Source organism: Eschscholzia californica, unplaced genomic scaffold (genome assembly GCF_041429995.1).
Source record: "Eschscholzia californica isolate CP2 unplaced genomic scaffold, dmEscCali1.0.p SCAF_3, whole genome shotgun sequence".
In the NCBI taxonomy this organism is placed as follows: Eukaryota; Viridiplantae; Streptophyta; class Magnoliopsida; order Ranunculales; family Papaveraceae; genus Eschscholzia; species Eschscholzia californica.
The window spans coordinates 34,570,417-34,592,355 of record NW_028238420.1 but is presented as its reverse complement, the minus strand read 5'-3'; the positions used below and the strand labels follow the sequence as shown (position 1 = coordinate 34,592,355).

The 21,939-nt window shown below is 36.6% G+C and overlaps 2 protein-coding genes and 1 long non-coding RNA gene across 4 annotated transcripts; 2 read left to right on the top strand and 1 right to left on the bottom strand.

Moving 5' to 3' along the window:
* Positions 1-663: 663 nt before the first annotated feature.
* Positions 664-8,743, top strand: LOC147549772 (uncharacterized). The gene is made up of 4 exons (XM_086672468.1): positions 664-1,010; positions 1,273-1,374; positions 2,326-2,486; positions 8,482-8,743. Exons 1-4 carry the CDS (start codon positions 902-904, stop codon positions 8,587-8,589), a joined length of 480 nt encoding a protein of 159 aa, XP_086528594.1. The 5' UTR covers positions 664-901; the 3' UTR covers positions 8,590-8,743.
* Positions 8,744-9,832: 1,089 nt separating this feature from the next.
* On the bottom strand, positions 9,833-14,467 carry LOC147549771 (uncharacterized). 2 transcript variants are annotated; one of them, XM_086667216.1, is made up of 4 exons: positions 13,498-14,467; positions 12,680-12,832; positions 11,918-12,595; positions 9,833-11,105 (listed from the first exon to the last, which is right to left on the bottom strand). In XM_086667216.1, the coding sequence occupies exons 1-4, from the start codon at positions 13,840-13,842 to the stop codon at positions 10,005-10,007; spliced, it is 2,277 nt and encodes a 758-aa protein (XP_086523342.1). In that variant the 5' UTR covers positions 13,843-14,467; the 3' UTR covers positions 9,833-10,004. The 2 variants fall into 2 exon arrangements, with proteins under 2 accessions (XP_086523342.1, XP_086523343.1); XM_086667217.1 differs by having other exon boundaries at positions 12,680-13,318; positions 13,368-14,253.
* Positions 14,468-18,663: 4,196 nt separating this feature from the next.
* On the top strand, positions 18,664-21,394 carry LOC147549770 (uncharacterized). Its single transcript, XR_015238875.1, has 4 exons — positions 18,664-19,462; positions 19,573-20,247; positions 20,588-21,020; positions 21,106-21,394. It is a non-coding gene; the product is annotated as an uncharacterized LOC147549770 (long non-coding RNA).
* The last annotated feature ends 545 nt before the right edge of the window (positions 21,395-21,939 follow it).

The following is a 21,939-nucleotide window of genomic DNA, read 5'->3' as shown; positions in this document are numbered from 1 at the left end:
TATTTTTTTTGGCCGCGGCTTTGGGAAATAAAGAAAATTCTTCGGGGAATAAAGACTTTTCTTAAAACTAGTCAAATAAGTTTGACTTTTATGTTTTTTTTTATTGCTAAGGGACTTCTAATTTTTGGGAGTTCTCCTCCATCTACTCTCTCTCTCTCTCTAGATCTGTTCTAGAGAGAGAGAGAGGAAAGGGGAAAAAAAATTGAGAGAGAGGAGAGAGAAAAAAAAATTTTAATTTTTTTTTTATGTTTGAAGGTCGCCGGCCGGAAAATTGGCCGGCCGGCGACCTTCGCCGGAGAAGATGATGAGGTGGCGAGAAGATGAAGTGGCAGAGAGAATAGATGAGATGGAAATGTATTTTGTATTCCCCATAAAAATTTATTCCCCGGAGAACTTTCAAAAAAATCTGGATTCCCTCGAGAATTTATTCCGCTGAGAATTTTTTTTATTCCCCAAAGCCGCGACCTTTTTTTTCGAGTCTGGGCTCTCTCTTACTGTACCCGTTTCAAAAAAAAAAACAACCCCACATCGATGATGAGACAGTGTGGTGCTCCTTTAAAGAGGTTAAGCACCCTTCCCTAATTAGACCTTTTAAAATCATGAGGCCGATGTGTGTCAAAGCGGACAGTATCACTTTTAGCCTGGAAGGTTGGTCACCGTCCTGTAACATTACATTTTGCTTATTTGATAGGGTCTTTCATACTTTTTTTTTTTTTTTTTGTTGAAATAGGGTCTTTCATACTTGGAGAGCTAACTTTCCCCGCCAAGAATACCGTCAAACAAACACAATCATGGCAATTCAATTAAAAAAAGTTTACCCCCACTACGAGTAGATTTTCCTTCTAGAAATCCCTTTAATCTCATCCTCCCAGATTCCCAATTTCATCTTTTTCACCACTAGATGATCTCTGAAACAATGTCGATCGTTCAATTCAAGTGCATTCTTCCGATCGTTGTGATTGCATTTCTGGTCCTACATACGATTCAAGCTACACCAGTTCGTGATTGCGGTAATTAATAGTTACCTAACTCCGTTTCTTCAAATTTTGATCGGAATTTCGCCTGTTCTTATTCTTCAAATGTTTAGTTCAATTGTATTTTAGGTTTTACTTGAATCGGTAACTTCCTAACCCTTTTTTTACTGATTGAATTTGTTAATTAGTGGAATTTGTTGAATCTGTTACTGAATTAGTTGAATTAGGTTTAGTTTGTAATTTAGGTTAGTTGAAGTGTTAATTGATATTAATTTTGTGACTTGGATCTCTTGTGCAGATAAGAAAGGGAATTATGTTGTTAGGGTATCTAAAGTTGAGATATCTCCAGATCCAGTTATTAGTGGCAATCCAGCCACCTTCAGTATCTTGGCATCTACAGGCAAGTTCTTAATTCATATCCTTGTCTGAGTTCTGATGTGCATATGTAAGTTTCGATCAATGGTAATGAACTGTTACACAGATGAAGTTTCGATCTCGACGGGAACTATGTGTGTAACTCGTACGTTTTTTTTTCCTTTTGTCGATTGAGCATCCATTGAGCGAAAAACAATACCGAAAAGGAAGAGTTATTCGTATGATGAATTAGTTTATTCATTCTTTAGTTTGTGATGGAATTAAGCTACATTTATTGAATTTGTACGAGTTGGTGATGTTGCTTAAGGACACTATGAAATATTCACGATGGTTAGACTTAGTAAGGGACCTAAGTCAAAGGCAATAATTGTAGGCGATTTTGTAGTAGATTCGGATTAGTAAGGTGTTGCCATTTATGCTCCACTATCTGCTTATTTTTTCAGAAGTAACTAAAGCAATTCCAGTATAGGTTTAATTGAGCTCGTACTTCTAGTTACAAGAAGACCTACTTGATAGCTGGTTAAGACTTGAGAACGATATTTATATGTGATATGCGTTGAAGTTATGAATGTTATTTTCACTTTAAAAAGTTATTATATGATTACTCTTTCCATTTTCAAGAGATTAGAACCTTGTACAGATCACTTTCTTTTTCTAGTAGCGCAAACCTTCGAGTGAGCAGATGAAAATTCATATGGACTTTTATGGACTTTGTCTTCCGTGTCAATGCAATTTCTGGTCTCCTTGCATTCAAGCATGAGAAAAAGAGCTCAATTTGAATTTGAAACTACTGGAAGAGGCTTCTACTTTAATGGGCTCCCTAGAGGTCTCTCAAGGGCCGAGTATGGAATACTTCTGTCCAATAAATAATGTTTTTGCATCTACCATTAGGTTCTCAAATCATGTATACTTGTGAATTCATATGAAGATAAAGTAGATTTAGTATTAGCTATGAATTGCTTGTTTTGTAATGCAGAGAAACCCCTACAAGGAGGAAAATTGGTGATAGAAGTTTCATTCTTTGGATTGCACATCCATACGGAGAACCATGAGCTTTGCACAGAGGCAACTTGTCCTATTTCAGCAGGCGATTTCGTGATCTCTCACACCCAAGTTTTACCTGGATTCACTCCAAAGGTAAGTCATCCTTCTTGAGGGCCGACTATCTCTTTCAGTCCCTTCAATGAGACTGACCTACTCGAGCATTTATACTAAATCTCGAGTAAGCATTTCGACTTCCAGCTTCTGTAGTGGATATAATGTTTAACAGCGATTAAAAGAAAATTAGTTAATACATTAGTAATTTTAGGTTTTCGTCCCCTCATTTTTGGACTTTCCTTAGACATAATTACATATAGGGATAGTGGAATTAGTTTATTAACTTGTTTGGCGTGTTGTTTGCTTTTTCATTCATATCTAGCTTCAAGAATTATGACTGACATTTGAATTCTGAACAGAGGGATTAAAATTGGCATAAATTTAAGTAATTGAATAAATGAACAGAAGGAATCAACAATTTGTTAAGTACAGAAATCAAGAGAATACCTTGAAATCCACTAGAAAATAGAACTAGTAGATATAAATAAGAATATTTAAGAACGCATAGTGTTAGAGTATACTAGTGGTGTAAGCTTAGTGTGAGAAAGATAAATAACTAAGGAAGAAGAAGGTGTTACAGAAGTGTAATAATATGCTTATAAGAGTAGTTGGCCGAGGTGCCTATAGACTAAATAACAACCTAACTAACTCATAACTAATTCAGTTAGTTAGGTTGTTACGAACAGTTTCTCTCTCTCTCTCTATAACTAAATGAGTGAAGAACTATATAAATCGATTAGCTTGTAATAATCATATAAATCTAGTTTTCTAAAGAGATTAATAAAATCTTCATCTTCTCTGATTTCTATCATGGTATAAGAGCCTTGATTTTTTTTTTTTTTTCGATCTTCTTCTTCATCGAACTTTCTTAGAAATCACAGAAATCTTCATCTCTTTCTTCAATAATGGCGTCTCAATCATCTCATTCAGTATCTTCTCCCAATTTTTCCTCACCGAATACTTCAATCTCTAATCTAGCAAGTTTTGTCTCTGAAAAACTTGATGGATCAAATTTTCTCATCTGGAAAGATCAGTTTGAAGCTATTCTAATTAGCACAGATCTTTATGGATTCGTTGATGGTTCAATTGTGATTCCAGCCAAATCAATAGTTGAAAACAACATTGAAGTTCCAAATCCACTGTTTCTTCAATGGCGAAAAACCGATAACTTTGTCAAGTCATGTATGAAAGCCACTTTTACTCACTCGATCTCCTCTGATGTGTTAGGGCTTCAGACTTCAAGAGACATTTGGAGGTTCCTTGAACAGAATTATATTGAAGAATATGAAGCTAAAATTGCTTCTCTTCGTGAGCAAATTCAAAATATTAAGAGAGGTGATTCTTCTGCTACTGATTATCTAAGAAGGATTAAGGTACTTTCTGACTCTTTAATAGCTGTTAGTGAAAGATTATCAGATAAGGAACTTAGTAGGATTGTTTTAAAAGGTCTTGGTAAAGAATATAGATCATTTGTGGTTGCTATTCATAATCGAGACACACCTATTTCATTTAGTGAATTGCGTACAAGAATTATTCATCATGAACAATGGATGAAATCACAAGTTCAAGAGGATGAAGCCACAGCTTATTTTGCTAAGAATCTTCCATCTAGAAATTCAAATTCTTATCATAATGTTAACAGATCATCCTTTCCTTATCAGTCACAAAGAATTCCCTATTCTAATAATCAAGTTAGATCATATAATCAATCAAATAGACCTAATCCTTCATCTTCTACTCAAAATCAAGATAATTCTGCTTCTGATTTTGATTTTAACTCTATTCCATGTGGTATATGCAAAAGATGGGGCCATCTTGCCTCTAAATGTCGTTATAGGTATGCACCTGATGATGCAGTTCGAAATCCAAATGCTAAAAATGAATATAATCCAAATGCTAAAAGTGAATATAAGAAGTTCAATCAGCCAATTCGACCTCAAAAAGGGAATTTTGCTGGTATTCATCTCTTTGAGAGTACAGATGAACTCAAAGATGATAAAGTGTTAAATTGTACTCCTACTGATGAGGAGTTATATGAATCTAATTTTGATTATGGTTCAGAAGAATTTGCTTGTGAAGAAGCAAATATGGTGGTTATAATACCATCACAGGTGAGGTCTTCTAATGAAGTGAATCATACTATAACTGAGAAGGTTTGGCTAGCAGACACAGGAGCAACTTCTCACATGACAAATGATTCTTCTACAATTCTAAATGCACAAAAGTATGAAGGATCAGACTCGGTTATGGTTGGTAATGGACTCTCAATTCCAATCAATGCTACTGGTAATGCTCAACTTATAACTTCATCTCATACATTTGATCTTTTTAATGTCCTTTATGTTCCTAAACTAAAAAGGAATTTATTATCCATTTCAAAATTCACACATGATAACCAGTGCTCAATGAAATTTACTCCATGGGGCTATCAAATTCGAGACCTTTGGTCTGATGAAGTTCTAAATGAAGGCACAATGACAAATCACCTTTATCCTATTATATTTGATATAGAAGATTCAGCTTCTAATCACTCTTATATGGTATCCTTAGCTGCACCATTCTCTATTTGGCACACAAGGTTGGGTCACACCTCAGACTCAGTTGTTCATTTACTTTCAAGGAACAAACTAATCCATGTTCAAGATAAACCTATTAAAACTCTTTGTCATTCCTGCTCATTAGCCAAAAGCAAGCTTCTTCCCTTCTCTCTCTCTCTGAAAGTTTTACTGAATCCCCTTTGTATCTTATACATTGTGACATCTGGGGCCCCTCTCCTGAGCCAAGTCTCACAGGAGATAAGTACTTCATTCTATTTCTTGATGATTATAGTAGATTTCTATGGATTTATCCTTTAAAGTACAAATCAGACAGCTTGAAGTACTTCAAACTCTTCAAGACTACTCATGAGAATCTTCTGTCTACTAGTATCAAATATTTTCAGAGTGATGGTGCTTTGGAGTTATCTAAAGGTGATTTCAAACAATATCTTGATGAGTGTGGCATCTTATTTAGAAGCTCCTGCCCCTACACTCCTCAGCAAAATGGGAGAGCTGAAAGGAGAAATAGGCAAATCACTGAAATGGGAAATGCTTTGCTATTTCAATCTAATTCTCCCAAGTGCTATTGGTTTGAGGCCTTTTCAGCAACTGTATTTACCATAAATAGGCTACCAACTAAACTCCTTCTCAGCAAATCACCATATGAGGTACTTTTTAACAAAACTCCTGATTACACTCTTTTGAAGACTTTTGGCTGTTTATGTTACCCTCACTTAGGAGCTATTAGAAATGATAAACTGAGTCCTAAGTCTTCTAAATGTGTCTTCATCGGGTATAGTACCTCTCATAAGGGTTATAAATGCTTGGACTTAGAATCTCAGAAGATTTATATCTCTAGAAATGTGATCTTTGAGGAATTTACATTTCCCTTTGCTGAGTCAAACACCACTTCTTCTTCTGATAATACTACTCCTGTTGTGATTCAATTACCTCTTAATTCTGTAACTCCTATTAGTTCTGCTGAGTCTTCACAACCTGATCTATCTCCACAACTTAGCACAACCTCAGCACCAACAGCTGCTGCACCATCTCATAGGATGACTACAAGGTTAAGAAATGGAATTTCTAAACCAAAGTTTGTTCCTGATTATGTTTCTCATCTTTCTGCGAGACATCCTATCTCTCAGACTTATCTCACACTATTACAACATCATAAGGAACCTTCTACTTACAAAGAAGCTTCTCAAGACCCAAATTGGGTAAAAGCAATGGAAGAAGAATTCTCAGCTCTTAAGAAAAATAACACTTGGTCACTTGTGCCTTTCAATCCTTCAATGAATCTTCTAGGATGTAAGTGGGTATTCAAAGTTAAGTACAACTCCAATGGGTCTGTAGAGAGGTTTAAAGCTCGATTGGTTGCTAAGGGTTATCATCAGAAAGATGGGTTAGATTACTCAGAGACTTTTAGCCCAGTGGTAAAAGCAGCTACTATTAGAATAGTTCTCAACTTAGCTGTCTCTAATGGTTGGTCTATTCAACAATTAGATGTGTCTAATGCCTTTTTGCATGGGCTACTCCAAGAGAATGTTTATATGACACAACCTCAGGGGTTCATTGATGCTTCTAATCCATCCTATGTTTGTCACTTACATAAAAGTCTCTATGGGCTGAAACAAGCTCCTAGAGCCTGGTTTCAGAGATTTGGCACCTTTCTCCTATCACTTGGTTTTGTCAAGAGTGCTCATGATCATTCAATGTTTATTCAGCATTCAAAAGATGATATTCTAGTGTTATTATTGTATGTGGATGACATCATCTTGACAGGAAGTAGCTCTTCACTACTGAAATCACTAATTACTACTCTGAGCAAGGAGTTTGCCATGAAGGACTTGGGTTCCCTTCATTTTTTCTTAGGCATTGAGGTTACCAAGGATGAGTCCTGTGCACTGTTTCTCACTCAAAAGAAGTATGCTCTTGGATTACTAGAGAAAGCTGATCTTCTGGACTCGAAACCTAGCTGCACACCTGTTTCTATTAACAGACTATCTAAGAATGATGGTGAACTTATCTCTGATCCATCCTTTTATAGAAGCATCATAGGAGGTCTTCAATACTTAACTATGACAAGGCCTGATCTAGCATATGCTGTCAACTATGCAGCACAATTTATGCAATCCCCAAGATCAACTCATCTTCAATTACTTAAGAAGATTCTAAGATATGTGAAAGGGACAATCAACTGTGGGATTACCATTACACCAGGAGATATTTCGAAATTGAGAGGTTACTCTGACTCGGATTGGGCTGGATGCCCAGACTCCAGGAGGTCTACAAGTGGTGTATGTGTGGTTCTTGGAAACTCTTTGGTGAATTGGAGCTCAAAGAAGCAACCAACTGTTGCCAAGTCTTCTACAGAGGCTGAATATAAGGCCCTCTCTTCCACTGCTGCTGAATTGTTATGGGTATCTTATTTGTTAACTGAGCTTCATCATCCAATTACTTCTCCTATGGTTTTATATTGTGATAATCTAGGAGCCAAGAACATTGCTGCTAATCCTATCTGTCACGCGAGGACAAAACACATAGAAGTGGATTATCACTTTGTGAGGGATCTGGTAGCTTCTGGTTCTCTTCAAATTCAGCATATTCCTACTCAAGAACAACCTGCTGATTTGCTTACAAAAGGTCTGCCTAAAGATTTGTTTCTTACTCTAAGGGACAAGTTAATGGTTCTTCTCGACTCATCAACTTGAGGGGGGATGTTAGAGTATACTAGTGGTGTAAGCTTAGTGTGAGAAAGATAAATAACTAAGGAAGAAGAAGGTGTTACAGAAGTGTAATAATATGCTTATAAGAGTAGTTGGCCGAGGTGCCTATAGACTAAATAACAACCTAACTAACTCATAACTAATTCAGTTAGTTAGGTTGTTACGAACAGTTTCTCTCTCTCTCTCTCTCTATAACTAAATGAGTGAAGAACTATATAAATCGATTAGCTTGTAATAATCATATAAATCTAGTTTTCTAAAGAGATTAATAAAATCTTCATCTTCTCTGATTTCTATCACATAGCCTCAAATAGACGAGGAAGAAGTAGATAGATGAATCGTTAGAAGGTAGATAAATTTGCAAATGAAAACCTTTTAAGCTGCTTCCCAAATTTAAAACAACTTGGTTAGTCTTGGTTTGCTTAGACCTCTAAATCTTACTTGTTTAACCTCTTGATCGAGTCAGTATTTAAAGTGGGCGTTCTGCCTCAAAATTGCTTAGTTGTTGTACGAACGTCTGACTACAATCTCAGATGAGTTTATGGCAAAAGTCCTTGCTCAAATCATGTACAGTGGACCTCCAATTCTCTAAATGGGAATTGGGATTTGAAAATCTTGTGATTGTATCTGTCTGAAGTTTAGACTTCCTATAAAACCTAAAACTATTATACATAATTCAGTTTTAGACTTCTCCATGAAAGCTTTTATTCGACTCTAGTTTAACTTTCTCTACTATCATAACTTATACAGTCCATTATGATGATGCAGGGAAGGTATAGTCTGAAGATGAAGTTGGTCAGTGAAGAAGGTCATCAATTGACATGTGTTGATTTTGATTTCCTAATTAAACTGGAACCATCCATGGCTGAAATATGATTCATCACCTAGAAGATTGATTCTTCAAATCATATATCTGTAAAAACCATTATGTAAAAAAACCCAAAATCAATAGCTACTCTCTTGTCATGGTTTGCTTCTATGTTATTATGGCTTCATTGCCACTACGGGAATAATTAAGTTTCTTAATCAAGATTTGTCTCTTATCTCCTTTAACAAAATTAGGGTAAGAATTTGATCCTTAGTTGTTGAATACCCACAGCTCATGAGATGAGGTGCTACGCCCGCCGGCCCGCCCGCCCTGGCAGAATCCACCAATATAAGGCACGCGGGCTTGAGGCTTGTTCACGAGTAAGGCCTCAAACGACCCCCTGACCCTCGGGCTGCGTCTGATCTTAGGCTCACAAAGTCTACCACTTCTTCAGTATTTTACCTTTAATTTGAGTTATTTTTGAAAACCTTAGGACGTGTGTGACTCACTAGACTACAAGCTACTTAGGCAAGAATTAGTGAAAGAAACTTACATTAATGAAGCAAACTTGTATGGATTATGAATCTGGCTGGTGGAGAGAACTTACATATTCCCCTTATGGGACTAATCTCACACGTCTTAATACACGTCCCTTTCTCATATGGAACTATTCTCACGCGTCTTTTCACCTGAAATAGTTTATTAGCTTAATGCACTTTCTCATATGGAACTATTCTCACACGTCTTTTCACCTGTAATAGTTTATTAGCTTAATGCACGTCCCTTTCTTTATTTTTAGGTGACAAAGAGCATGTCTAGTTGTTGGGTTAGTTATGTGTGAGCTTAGCTCCTACACTAGAGGGGTTTGGTACAATAAATTAGTTGTTGGTGGGGCAATAACTCATCAACCCCTTACTTGGAGGGGGTCCTCTATGGCCCCCAAGGCCCCAACTGATCAATAAACCAAAGTCCCCTGGTCAATTATTTTTCTTTATTCTTTTTTTTGTTAACAGCCTGGTCAATAGTCTTAGTGTCCAAATATAATTTTATCTCATTGTGGACAGCGATCTTACATTTTTTCGTGACCAAATGAAAAACAGTTGAGTTTTAATTTTTGAGCTAGCACGGCCTAGCCCATACTAAATAGGCTTGGGCTGGGCCATGATATCTGTTCTATGGATCAGTCCAGCCCCAGCCCAGCCCAGCATGTTTGACACCACGTCTCCAACTCAACTAGTCTTACATATGTGTGCCGGGTTCTGCCCTAAACCCTGAATGGACGTCTCCCCAAACTCACTCAAAGATGGACAATAACAGTATAAATACTCAGAATTCAGTCATTAGTTAATGGAACTACATTTTCAAAACTTACATTATATCAGCACATAGTAGATGTAAAACTACATTATCAAAACTTACACCTAGGAGATTAGTAACAAAAATGACGGAGACAGTAAGAAAAGTGAAATAGTTAATCGGTAACTCAATTCTCTTCAACAGGTGCTGTTGCGACTATCATTAATGGCTTCGGCAAAGACTGAGAAAATTCAGTATAATGGAATTCAATCTGTAACCGCTGATGAATCGGTGTTGAAGCCATAAATCCTTTCTTAATGTCAACTTGCAATTCTCTTATAGGAATTGCAGCTAAGAAGCTCTTGATATACTCCTTACATGATTCTTTCCCTCTGCAAACAACTGCATCCTCTTTTGTCTCGCTCTTGTCGGTTCCTTCTGATTTACCCAGATTCAAATTCAGATTTGGATCTTCGTTTGAGACTTTTTCTAGGAGACTTTGGTTTGCAGACTCTATTGTTGAACCAACGATTTCTTGATCGAAAGCTTGTTTTTGTTTCAGAGACTTTTCGACTTCTTCAGCGGGTACTTTCTGGATCGTTGTGTTGTTGTCGAATTTCAAAATGTAAGCTTGGTTGCATCCTTCGTATAGCCTTTCACCGAGAGTGTCGATAATGTAGTAAGCCTCTGGTTCAACTTTCAGGATAAAGAAGTGATCATTCCAGCTAACTATGTAAACCTGAGATTCACCATTACCACAGCTGTTTGCATTTACAGAGCTTATCTCATCCCAGATACTGTCAAACGACATAGCATCTTGAAGAAATTCAAACCTTTCTCCACCTTCCATTCCATCTGGATGAAAAAATCCGACGAAAGATTTTTCAGATGCAATAGATATCGGGCGAATATTAGCCTTGAGAACTGTTTCAAGATCAAAGTGTTTATCAGGAAACTTTTCTCTGTATATCTGATTCTCACAAAGGTTTCTCCATTCGAGGGATCCTTCCCTTATTAGGGTGTCAAACTGGGATTTGATAGGCATAGAATCGAGATTAGTCTGGAACCAGTTAGCTATTACAGCAACTAGAGCTGTGCATGCACTCTCTCCTGCTGCACGTTCACTTCGTTGATCAATGGAAGCCAAAAAGACGGAAGTTGCGAGCTTCAAGTTTCCATCTCGGCTTACAAACTCCTTGTTTTCCCAACTGCCTATAGCAAAATTGTCATCCCCGAATTCAGATACAGATGATCGATTTGCGGATGGGTCTTGATCAGCCTTGTGCCACTGCAAGATTGAATAGCAAATCACTTTAATGTTACTAGCAGGATGATAACTTCATTTTTCTAGGTAAGAAGTTATAAACTTCGTCAATTCTCATCTTGACATAGTGCATATATTTAGCATTTAATAAATTTTACGATTACGTAACTTAATTAGCACTAAACAAGATAAGATAAGCAATTGTTCTCCTTAATTTCTCTTAGGACATGGTACTTCTATCCTTCATAAATAGTAAGCAAAATTTTACTTTCGAACGTAACTTCCTTTTAGAAGATACTTAAACCTTCACTTTTGGATATCATACTTCTTGAGAACACGCATATACACGTGCCAGCAATACATATAAGAACCCCTCAAAGAATTTCGCAAAACATATAATTCAGAAAATATACACTTAGTCAATTTATTGAGGTTCAGTCATGCAGACCTGCTTCAATGATACAGAATTGGAAATGAGATACCAGTCATCTGCCTGCCGTTCAATACATGCTCACCCCTAGTTAAATATTAAATACAAATCCATATATTTATTGGTAGGTCATAGGTGTGCCTCTAATAACTCAATCTTTACTGGGTTTAGGGTTTAACTACGACACGTGTTTACTCCTAAATAAAACCACACAGGTTTGTTCTCTGTGTATTTAGTTTTAGTTATCTAACAGCTTAAACTTTTTAAGCATGTAAGTATCAACATTCATTAGGCAACTCTATTAGATTAGTGTTGCCGTTGTTCTTTTCATTTTTATAGTTATCAGCTATTACCACCACAGGGAAGAACTAATAGTGAAAAGAAATGTGCAAGGATTGATGCTTACGGCTAGAGAAGTGGACTCGTCGGAGGAGCTTAGTTGCCGCCGATCATAATCAATATCATCCCCACCCTCTTCAGCATAAGCCTTCTTTAATAGTGGCTCACCTTTGGCTTTAGGAGATCTAAAGTTCAGCTTACGCTTTCTCCAAGACAGGATACTCCTCCGCTTAGAACTTTGCGAGAGAGGTGGATAAGATATTGATGCAGTTGAATCCTCGACATTCACACAAGCCGCATCCGATTTTCGGTTACTGTAGTAAACCCAATCCTCATTTTCTTCGTTGATCCTCATCTCAGAAACATATGATCCACCTACACAGTTTGCATATGCCAAGGTGCCATAACTGAAGGATTTTCTCACACGAGAATTATCTCCGACACCCAATCCACGTTCGTCACAATCGTCAAGAGATTCTGTGTCAAATGGGAATACATAGTCACCATCATCGCTCCTAGAACACCTCTCATCACTTTCCTCTTCCTCACGGAATATCTTCTTCGCTTTTCGGGTAGAAACATACTCCTTTAAGATTTTTACTTTTCTTAAACCAGCTTTTAGAGCAGAAAACTCGTCTTTTGCGGTCGATAAACCTTCGGGTCTGGGTGAAAGTGGAGCAGGCAATCGCTGCAATATCTCGGGCGATTCTTGCAGGTTTCTCAATTCCAATAAGCTAAGAGACAGCTGCAAGAAGGAACCAAGCATTAAAACTTAGTAAGTTTGAGAAATGGGGTTTCTAGACATTTCAAAGGGTTAAAAGACACATACACAAAGAGAAGGACGGGAGTCAGCATTTCCACTCGGCACAGAGAGAGGAATAGTAACTTCAACTTCTTCTGCCGCTCTTGATGCAAATTCTGCAAGGTTCATGGATGCTTTTCCAACAATTGGGACCTTATTCTTGAATCCTTGGTTCAACCCCTGAATTCAAATAACAAGAGTTTCAGTTATATATTAATCTAGAACGAGATATTACTCAATTCTTTAAGAGTCATTGTGAGTATTAACACCTAAGCAAATGCGAAATACTAAATGAATCACGGCAACATATATAATAACCTAGATAAGTCAAATCAATTTAAAGTTCCAGCATTTGAAGTCCTATATCCAACTCCAAATTGGAATCCTTATCAATAAGGTGAAATATGAAGGCAACTACTTCATATACACCATTTAATACCAAAGCAGAATTAGCAGAGTTCAATTCATTAAATCAAAAGCCAAACATTAACTACACTATAAGAAGCTTTAATGATGATTATGGGTAAATTAAAGAAGATAGTAATGTCAAAAACATATAAAGAAAATGCTCAATAATAAAAAAGCTAACAACATAAGATGAAGGATACCCAAGATCATTATTTTGTTTAAAATGCTCCAAAATAATAATAGACCCTTAAAACTGAACTTAAAAAGATAACAAAATTATTCAACTTTCATATCCAAACAAAAGAACATTAATTAACAAAGTAAAATATGTAAACAAAATTAATTGTTTTTTCAACAAAACCCCCCAAAAAAAATTTGCCAAAAAAAAAAGTTCATAAATGTATTGAATTTGAAATAGGGTAAATAATCAAACCCACATTTAAAACAGTGAAAGCGATTTCCCATGGGTGAAAAAGATTTTCCTTGTAAGCAGAAAGATTGCAAATGGTTTGAAAATCCTCATTCCATTCAACCACGCCATCATCTCTTTTCACTTCTTCCTCTTTTGTGAAATTCCTCTTCACTGATCTTCTAAAAGGACTTAGGGCAAATTTCGGACCTTTCCATCTGATCTCCACAGATAATTTCGTAACATCATCTTGTTGTTTATCTCCTCCTTCAACAACATCAATGTGGAACCCTTCAACCCTACGCAAAACAATTTTCACCTCAAATTTCTTTGATAATGGAGGCGGCCATGGCCATCCCATCTTCACTACCATTTTCTTTCCCCTTTGATCGATTCTTCAAGTGAAAAAAAAAACCCTAAACTTCAACAATTCTGTCGAAAAAGAAAAAGAAAAGTGAGTAATTGAGACTCTGAGTTTCCCTTAGGGATTATTCTTGTATTAGAATGAGAAGAGGGAAATCGGAGGACCGGATTTTCAGAGAAGTAAACGAGAGAAGAAATTAGATTAATGAGGAAGCAAGGAAAATGAGTAAGAAATACGTTTGGATTTATAGTAAAGAACGAAAGAAGAGCAATGAATCCTATTTTCTAGAGAGAGAAAGTTAAGAGTGGTGTTGTTGTTTTCACTTGTGTGTAGAGAGAGAGAGAGAGAGGGAGATGGTGGTGGAGTTTTTGGAGCATGAAAAGAGTGAGTGATTGATGTTTTGATCCACAAAGAAAGAACAATAAACGTCTCTATCTATCCAGCAAATATGTTTAGTCGTGACAACGTTTTAACTCGAGTTAAAGAAGTTAAACTCTCTTGGTTAGGTTTTTAACTATGTTTTTTTTGGAATTCTTCCAAGTATTGATATGTAATAAAAATGTGATAAGCTTAAGTTAAACTAATAACATCTCTTCTAGATGTAGGACCTCCATAGTTTTAGAGATTTATCAACATTATCAACTACTTGAACAATCATTTAGTTGGTGTATCAAGAACATGGTCGTGTAACTCGTGTTTGAGGGGGTGCAGGCAGGAGTCCGCTTTGGGCCCCCACTAAACATGGGCCCAATCTCAACTTTGTAGTATTAAGTGTTATTAATATTAAGATCATATATACTCCCATGATATATACTAGTGCTCTTATTTTCAACAAAAACAAAAAGTGCTCTTAAGTGTTATTAATGTGTATGGTTCAACTGAGAAAAGTTTGTCCCCCACGTTAATGGTCGCGGGTTCGACTTCTATGGATAACATTGTTTTTTATCATCTTAGGGTGGTTCCATAAGCGCCCCTACTTATTATTGTTAGCACCCTTAAGAATTCCACAAATTCTTATTGTATTTAATAAGGTTTTGAATATACTAGGATTTCATCATTTTAGGGATAATTCAACTTTGTTTTCAAACTAGTACAAATGAAATTAGACTTCGTGAGCATGAATATCTCTCTCATTTTTAAAAGATTTAGTACCGAAGTATTTATATAGTTTTTAGTTTTATACCAAAATAATTTTCACAACATTATCAAGTTTTATGTTAGCCTGTTCTAACATGAAATCTTAGTTCTACATGTATCGATTATCATCTTTGACATTTATTAAGTTTTCTTTGGTCATCTAAGAGTCTAATTACGGTATACTTCTTGCATATCAAAGAAACTTTAATACAAAATTATTTGAAATGATCATTAAAAATTTCATACTACGAGTTTGGTTTCGTGAACAATTTAATGTCATCTATATTATTGAATATTTTTGGATATTTATTTATCGATATGTTGAATACATTTTCAACTTTATGTTAACGTATTAGAGGGCCTCCTATAAAGTTTGGCACCGGATCCTCAGGTTCTCAGTCACGGCTCTGATCAAGAATGATGTATCTCTTTCAACAAAAAAAGAAAAAAGAAATGAGTATCTTCAAGCTTCAACTCAAAGCATCCCAACCTGGTCCAGTATAAGAATTTAGAGTTAGGGCATCAATTGGTATCCAATGGCACTATAAGCATTTGCTTTCCATTTATTGAAGTTTTAAAGGCACCCCCAAGTGTTATTGGTGCCTTACATATGTGCTATTGCCTTATTGGCGCCTCCCGGTTAAAAGCCCCATGATTTTTTCGAAAAAATTTGAAAGGGTCAAAGAGGTACTCTCATTGTCTTGTTTGACATTCGAATGGATTTTGGTCCAAAATCGACTTGAGTACACTGATTCCAAAAGGGATTTCTCATTTTCTTAAGTTCTGAATGGCCGAAATTTTAAATCGCAAAATTTATTTATTTTCTCTAAGTTCATTTTGTGGGCAATAATTTTTTGAGGCCTTATAAATTAAGATAATCTCTAAAGCCTCTATTTGTTTCTCTAAACTCGTCACTAGACAAATCTAAATTGGGTAATCTTTGTGATTTTTATAGGAGTTTTTGCTGAAATTGATTAGTCTTAAAAATCGAAAGTTCTGATTTGGAGTTGGTTGAAGTCGGCGAATCTTAATTATGGCGAACTTTAAATTTAGTTTATTGCGATGAAGTCTTTGTCGAATAATCGATTAGCTTGAACTTAGGCTCAAATCTATTCGATAAAAACAATCAGTGGGATCGAACCGATTTTGGTTCACAAAATTGATTTAACTCTACCACTACTGTTAAATACAGTTAAAATTGGTACATTTTGACCAAACTTGCTTACAAAAATCAGCTCAAATTCACTGATTTAGAGAGCGTGGGTGAACAAAACGGTCAAAGTAAATTTACCACAGTCAAATGAGTCGGCGGACGAACGAAACGGTCAAAATAAATTTATCACAGTCAACTAGGTCGGCAGGCGCGTCTAACATAAATAGGAGGAGCCTTTAAAACATCCTGTCCATTTCTGCCATTTTACTTTTTTTTTTTTTTGAGTTTATGCCATTTTACTTGGAGGAATAACATATTATTACGGGGAATCACATTTCATAATGTATATTCTGCCCTAAAGTGCATTAGGAATAGTCAACAAAATATGAGGGGTGGTAGTGGATTAATACTCTCACTGACTTTTTTTTTGATGAAATTACTCTCACTGACATGAGGCCATGAACATTTTTCAAATTTTTTTTTGATATTGGAGAGTATATGGGAATTTTGAGAAACATTTTGATTGATATTTTGGAAAACATTTCCAAAGGAGTGGATTAAGACTATAGTCTCTCGTGGATTTCATGTGACTAGAAATATGTATCACCATAAATTGTAGTCAACAATTAGTTTTAAATAGTAAAAATATTGTTTTTAAACAGTCAAATAGTAAAAATATGTATCACCATTGAAAAGGTCTGAGAACATACTATTGAAGGTCTGTTCGCAGACCAGACCAGATCTAGAGAGAGAGAGGTGAGATTTTTTTTTTTTTTTAAAAAAGATTTTTAGAGAGAGGGAGAAAAAAAAAATTTCGCCAGAGAAGACGATGAGGTGGCGAAAAGATGAAGTGGCAGAGAGAGAGAGGAAGAGATGTAGGAGAGAGAGTTGATGACTGGTTAACGGTAACTGAAAAAAAGGGGGTCATCTGGAAATTTTTTATAAAGTTAGGGGCTAGGCAGGAAGCTGGTTACAAAGTTAGGGGCTATTAGGGAAATAACCTTAATAAATATTATCGCCATATGATTATCATTTTATTACTTTTTGATCATCAAAATTAATGTTTGTAGTTAATATTGTTCTTATCATTATTACCTTCAACAAATCAGTATTTCTAATTGACTAATTCCTCCATTTCATAAGGCATTTCCTTCTCAAAATTTACACAAGAATCCACAAAAATGTTTATGAGCATCCAAATCCACCTTAGTCCATAAGTATTCAGTCCTCAGTTGAATACCCTAGATATTGGTGGTCTTTTAAAATATCTGAATTGGAATGTCGCAGACATTCGTGAACTCTCAAATGTCTGAATATGAATTCTCCGGATATTCGTTGCCACTTAAAAATCCATAATTTGTCTTTCTTGGAATTGTCAATCATAAAATCTACCATGAACCTCTTCCAATCCTATTGCATCAAACATGGGTTACCAATCAAATGTGGTCTACCTGAGTCTGATGCGGGGAGGTTTATAGTGTGAACTTACGGGGTCTTCCCCTCCCCCCCCCTCCCCCCCACAAAAACAAACCTTGTACCTATTAGCCTCACGCATAAACGCATAATGTCAAAAGCAGAAATAATAACAAAAATTGTTTTGATTCCGAGTTTAAACAACTCATATCAGAGATCATGCAAAGATGTGGGTCTCTCACTAGGAAAACCAGCAGAGACGTTGCTGAGAATCTAAGGGCCAGAGGCCAAACTTTATGGGAGGCCATATAGTATGTTAACATAAAGTTGAAAATATATTTAGCATATTAATAAATAAATATTCAAAATTATTCAATAATATAGATGACATTAAATTATTCCCGAAACCATGAAATAAGAGAGATATCCATTCTCACGGAGTCAAATTTCATTTGTACTAGAACTTGCAGAATTCTTAACGGTGCGCTCTTCATTGAAGTCGAACCCATGACTATTCACGCACGGGATAATCTTTTCTCCGCTGAGTCGCACACATTACAGGTATATGATCTTAGTGTTAATAATATTTAGGGTAATACTTAATACACGAAAGTTGAGATTGGCCCCATGTTTGGTGGGGGCCCCAGGGCGGTCGCCCTACCCGCCCCCCTCAAACACGACTCTGAACCAGGGCTCCCGTCTCACTGTTTCCCAACAATAGAAAGGCAGGAAGAATGTTCATTCATAATAAGTTAGCTAATTGTGCAAAAATCATATACTTAACATGAATAAAAGAAAGAACAGTGTTTTGGGGAAAGTAAAATAGTTTCCGGGGTGTGAAATTTTAAAGGGAATATGAAAAATTTTGAAAGTTTTCCGGAAAAAGACATTTTGTGGGGAATACTTTTAACCAAGTTCAAATACTATTTACCATTTTGGGATAGGTCCGTTTCTTCTTTAACAGTAAAAATTTCATCCATTCCCTTGGTCTTCTTTAACAGTAAAAATTTTTAGAGAGAGAGAGAGAAACCTAGAGAAACAATCTTCTTCAAAAAATTTCTTCATCAATCTTCAAGTATGGTTCGTTCAAAGGCTTCTTCATCAAATATTAGTCTTCAAGAGAGGTAATAATTCTTCCCATTAAACCTAGGGTTTTGATTTTTGTAACCTAGGATTTTATTTCTTAGATTTTGTAAACTTATAATCTATTGGGAGTTTAGGATGTACCAGCTATTTAGGGTATAGGTATTGGATGGTTTTATTGTGTTTAGGGTTTAGGGATTTTGTTTGGGTAAGTTTGAAAACGAGTTTGGGTAAGTTCAAAACGACTGAGCCACAAACAGTTCGTGGGTTCGAGAACCACGAAAAAAATCATGGTTCCACACCCACGGAAAGCCCCTTTAGACAAGCCACGAAATTGTTCCCAATCCACGTTCTATTTCGCATTGATGTTTCACTTGAAATATTTTGATATGTAGGCGTAAAAAATAGGGAGTGGATCAATCTGCTCAAGTGTTCCCTCCACGCGATGTAGTTCGTCGCGGTAGGCTTACCGCGTCTGAACGTGGGAGACGTCAGGAGGTACGCACCAAACAAAAAGGCTAGGAGAAGTAGGAGGCAGCAACCTAACTTGTCGGACGACGAGTCCACTGATGAAATCCTGAACGTAGAGCAGGCAGAAGAATCACGAGACGTCTCGGGCGAGGAGTCGGGCGAAGAAGGAGGAGCGAAGAAGGAGACGAAGAAGGAAGCGAAGAAGGAGACGAAGAAGGAGGACAAAAAGCGAGAGTAGGAAGCGAATCATCGGAAGAAGAGGCACAACAAGTTGAAGAATCTTATCTGACTGACGAGGTTGGATTCCCTCTGGACCAATTGTTACTTAAGTTCTACAGGTGGCACATTGCCAACCATATATGGCATGGCAAGGTATGTTTTTTTATATTTGAATGGTCAATTATTTTAATCTTTTCTCTTACGGTATGTATTTTGCTTTTTTTTTTTCCTTAATTACGTGTTGGTTTCTATTTTTTGAAAAGAGTTTTGACTGTGAAGCCCACGACTGGGTGGATTGATAAATGGGAGCTAAAAAAAGAGTACATCTTCGTAAAAGAAACGGTTCAAAATTCCGGACTTTAATCGATAATTGATCATGTGTATCGAAGGCCAGACGAGACACTTATTAGTGCTTTCTTGGAGAGGTTTTATCCAGAGACCAGCACCTTCCATTTACCATTTGGGGAGATGATGATCACACTTAACGATGTGAAACACATCGTTGGTTTCCCTGTTGATGGAAATGTAGTAAATGGTGTAACGTTCAATACAACAAACGTGGAAGAAATGTTAACTTTGAGTAATAGAACTCTGGGACTTGACCGTAATGAGTCGAGGGAAGCTTTAAAGAACGGGCATTTGGAAACAGTGAAATTATCTTTCTTAAGCAAAAATTACGAAAGTCGAAGAGTAATCATTCGAGGCAGAAGAAGGAGTATGCGGCGAGGGCGTTTTTACTCTACGTTGTCGGATCTTGTATTTGCCCCGACAAGAGTGGGAACAGGGTGAATGTTCAATACCTTCAGTGTTTTGAGGAGTTGGACAAGGTTCATACATATTTATGGGGATCTGCCGGCCTTGCTAACCTATTGCATTAAATGTCAACTGCGACCAGGTTTGAAGCGAAATAGATAGGTGGATGCTTTACCCTTTTTATGGTACGTGCGAGTTTCGTACTCAATCATTTTATTAATTATTTTTATAATTAGTTTACTGAATCTCTGAAGCATTTTCTTAGGATTGAATTTACGAGCATTTTCCTAGTCTTAATAAATGGGATGTTAAACCGGAATTTCAAGAAGGGTTGCCATTGGCTGGGAAATGATTACCTAAGCCTGGTAGGGTCCAAGCTAGAAAGAAAATACTGATAGATTATAGGCAGAAACTGGACAACCTGACAGCAACAGAAGTAAGTCATATACTCCATATAATTTTCATATGTAAAATAACTTCAGTTACTTCGAAATGAATATTTATAATTTAAGTTGTTTGGGGCAGGTTGATTGGGATCCTTACGAGAAGTATGGAGATCATTATGAGGCTGACGAGTTGTTATACTACCATAGGATGATTGTCTCTTTCGATATCACTGGCTTATTATACCCTTAACGAACCCTCCGTCAGCTCGGATATGTTCAACACATTCCAAAACCTCCTCGCGACCATGATCCACTAAAGTCTGTATTGACGAGCAAGATATACGTGCCTTATTACGATCCATCACCTGCGTGGGAATGAAAAACAGAGAAGACCAAACCATATCTAATTCGTCTTGTCGCCCTATGTGTACTCTCGGTGCCACTGTAGAGGGTTACATGTCATGGTATGCAACAGTTTCTCACCTAAAGGTATGTAACCTAACTTATGTAAGAGTTGATGAATTTCCTCCTCCTCTAGCCCCAAAAGACCATGAAAGCAAATTCAAAAAATGGTAAGCAATACAACTTACGGAATTAAAATTTTATTAATCACTGAACTTTAGTACTAAATTAAACTTCATATAATTTTTTTTTCAGAAATCTCGTTTAGAAAAATTTACTCAAAAGTTGAGGACATGTAAGAAGGTGGTCAAAGCGAGCCCATTTCTCCAAAGACGAAGGAGAGTATGGCGCACATCGCAGAGTTGATAGCCAAAGAAGCTGAAGATGCGTCGTTAGATTAAGAAAGTTGAAGATGCTCTTGTTTAGGAAACTTTTTATTGCTTTGAATACATGTCATATTTTGAAAGTGGTTTTGATGTAAGACACCTTTGAAAGGAGGTTTTGATGTAAGACGACTTTTATTTCAATCGAAAAATTTATTTCCCGTCTCGCTATTTTGAATCGATTTTTATTTCAATCGAAATGGGACTTAGCTAAGAAATATGCTAAGTCCCATTTCGTGGGTTGAGGACCCACACGAAACATTTCGTAACACTAAGCCACGAAAAAGTTTGGAAACCGGAACTGATTTTAGCCCAGGAAATGGGACTTCGCTAAGAAATATGCTAAGTCCCATTTCGTGAGATGAAGACCCACTAACCATTTCGTTTTGTCCAAAGCCATGAAATGGTGTGGAAACCGAAATTGATTTTAGCCCACGAAATGGGACTTAGCTAAGAAATATGCTAAGTCCCGTTCTGTGGGATAGAACACAAGAAACGTTTCGTGTTATCCAAGGCCACGAAATAGTGTGGAAACCGGAACTGATTTTATCCCATGAAATGGGACAGCGCTATGAAATGCCTCAGTTTCCGTGGATTGAGGACCCACTACCCGTTTCGTGCCACCTTTGTCCACGAAATGGAACAATTAGTTGTTAGTGTGAGTTTGCGTGTTTCCCGTGTTGTTTTCTTTAGTATAAATAAACAT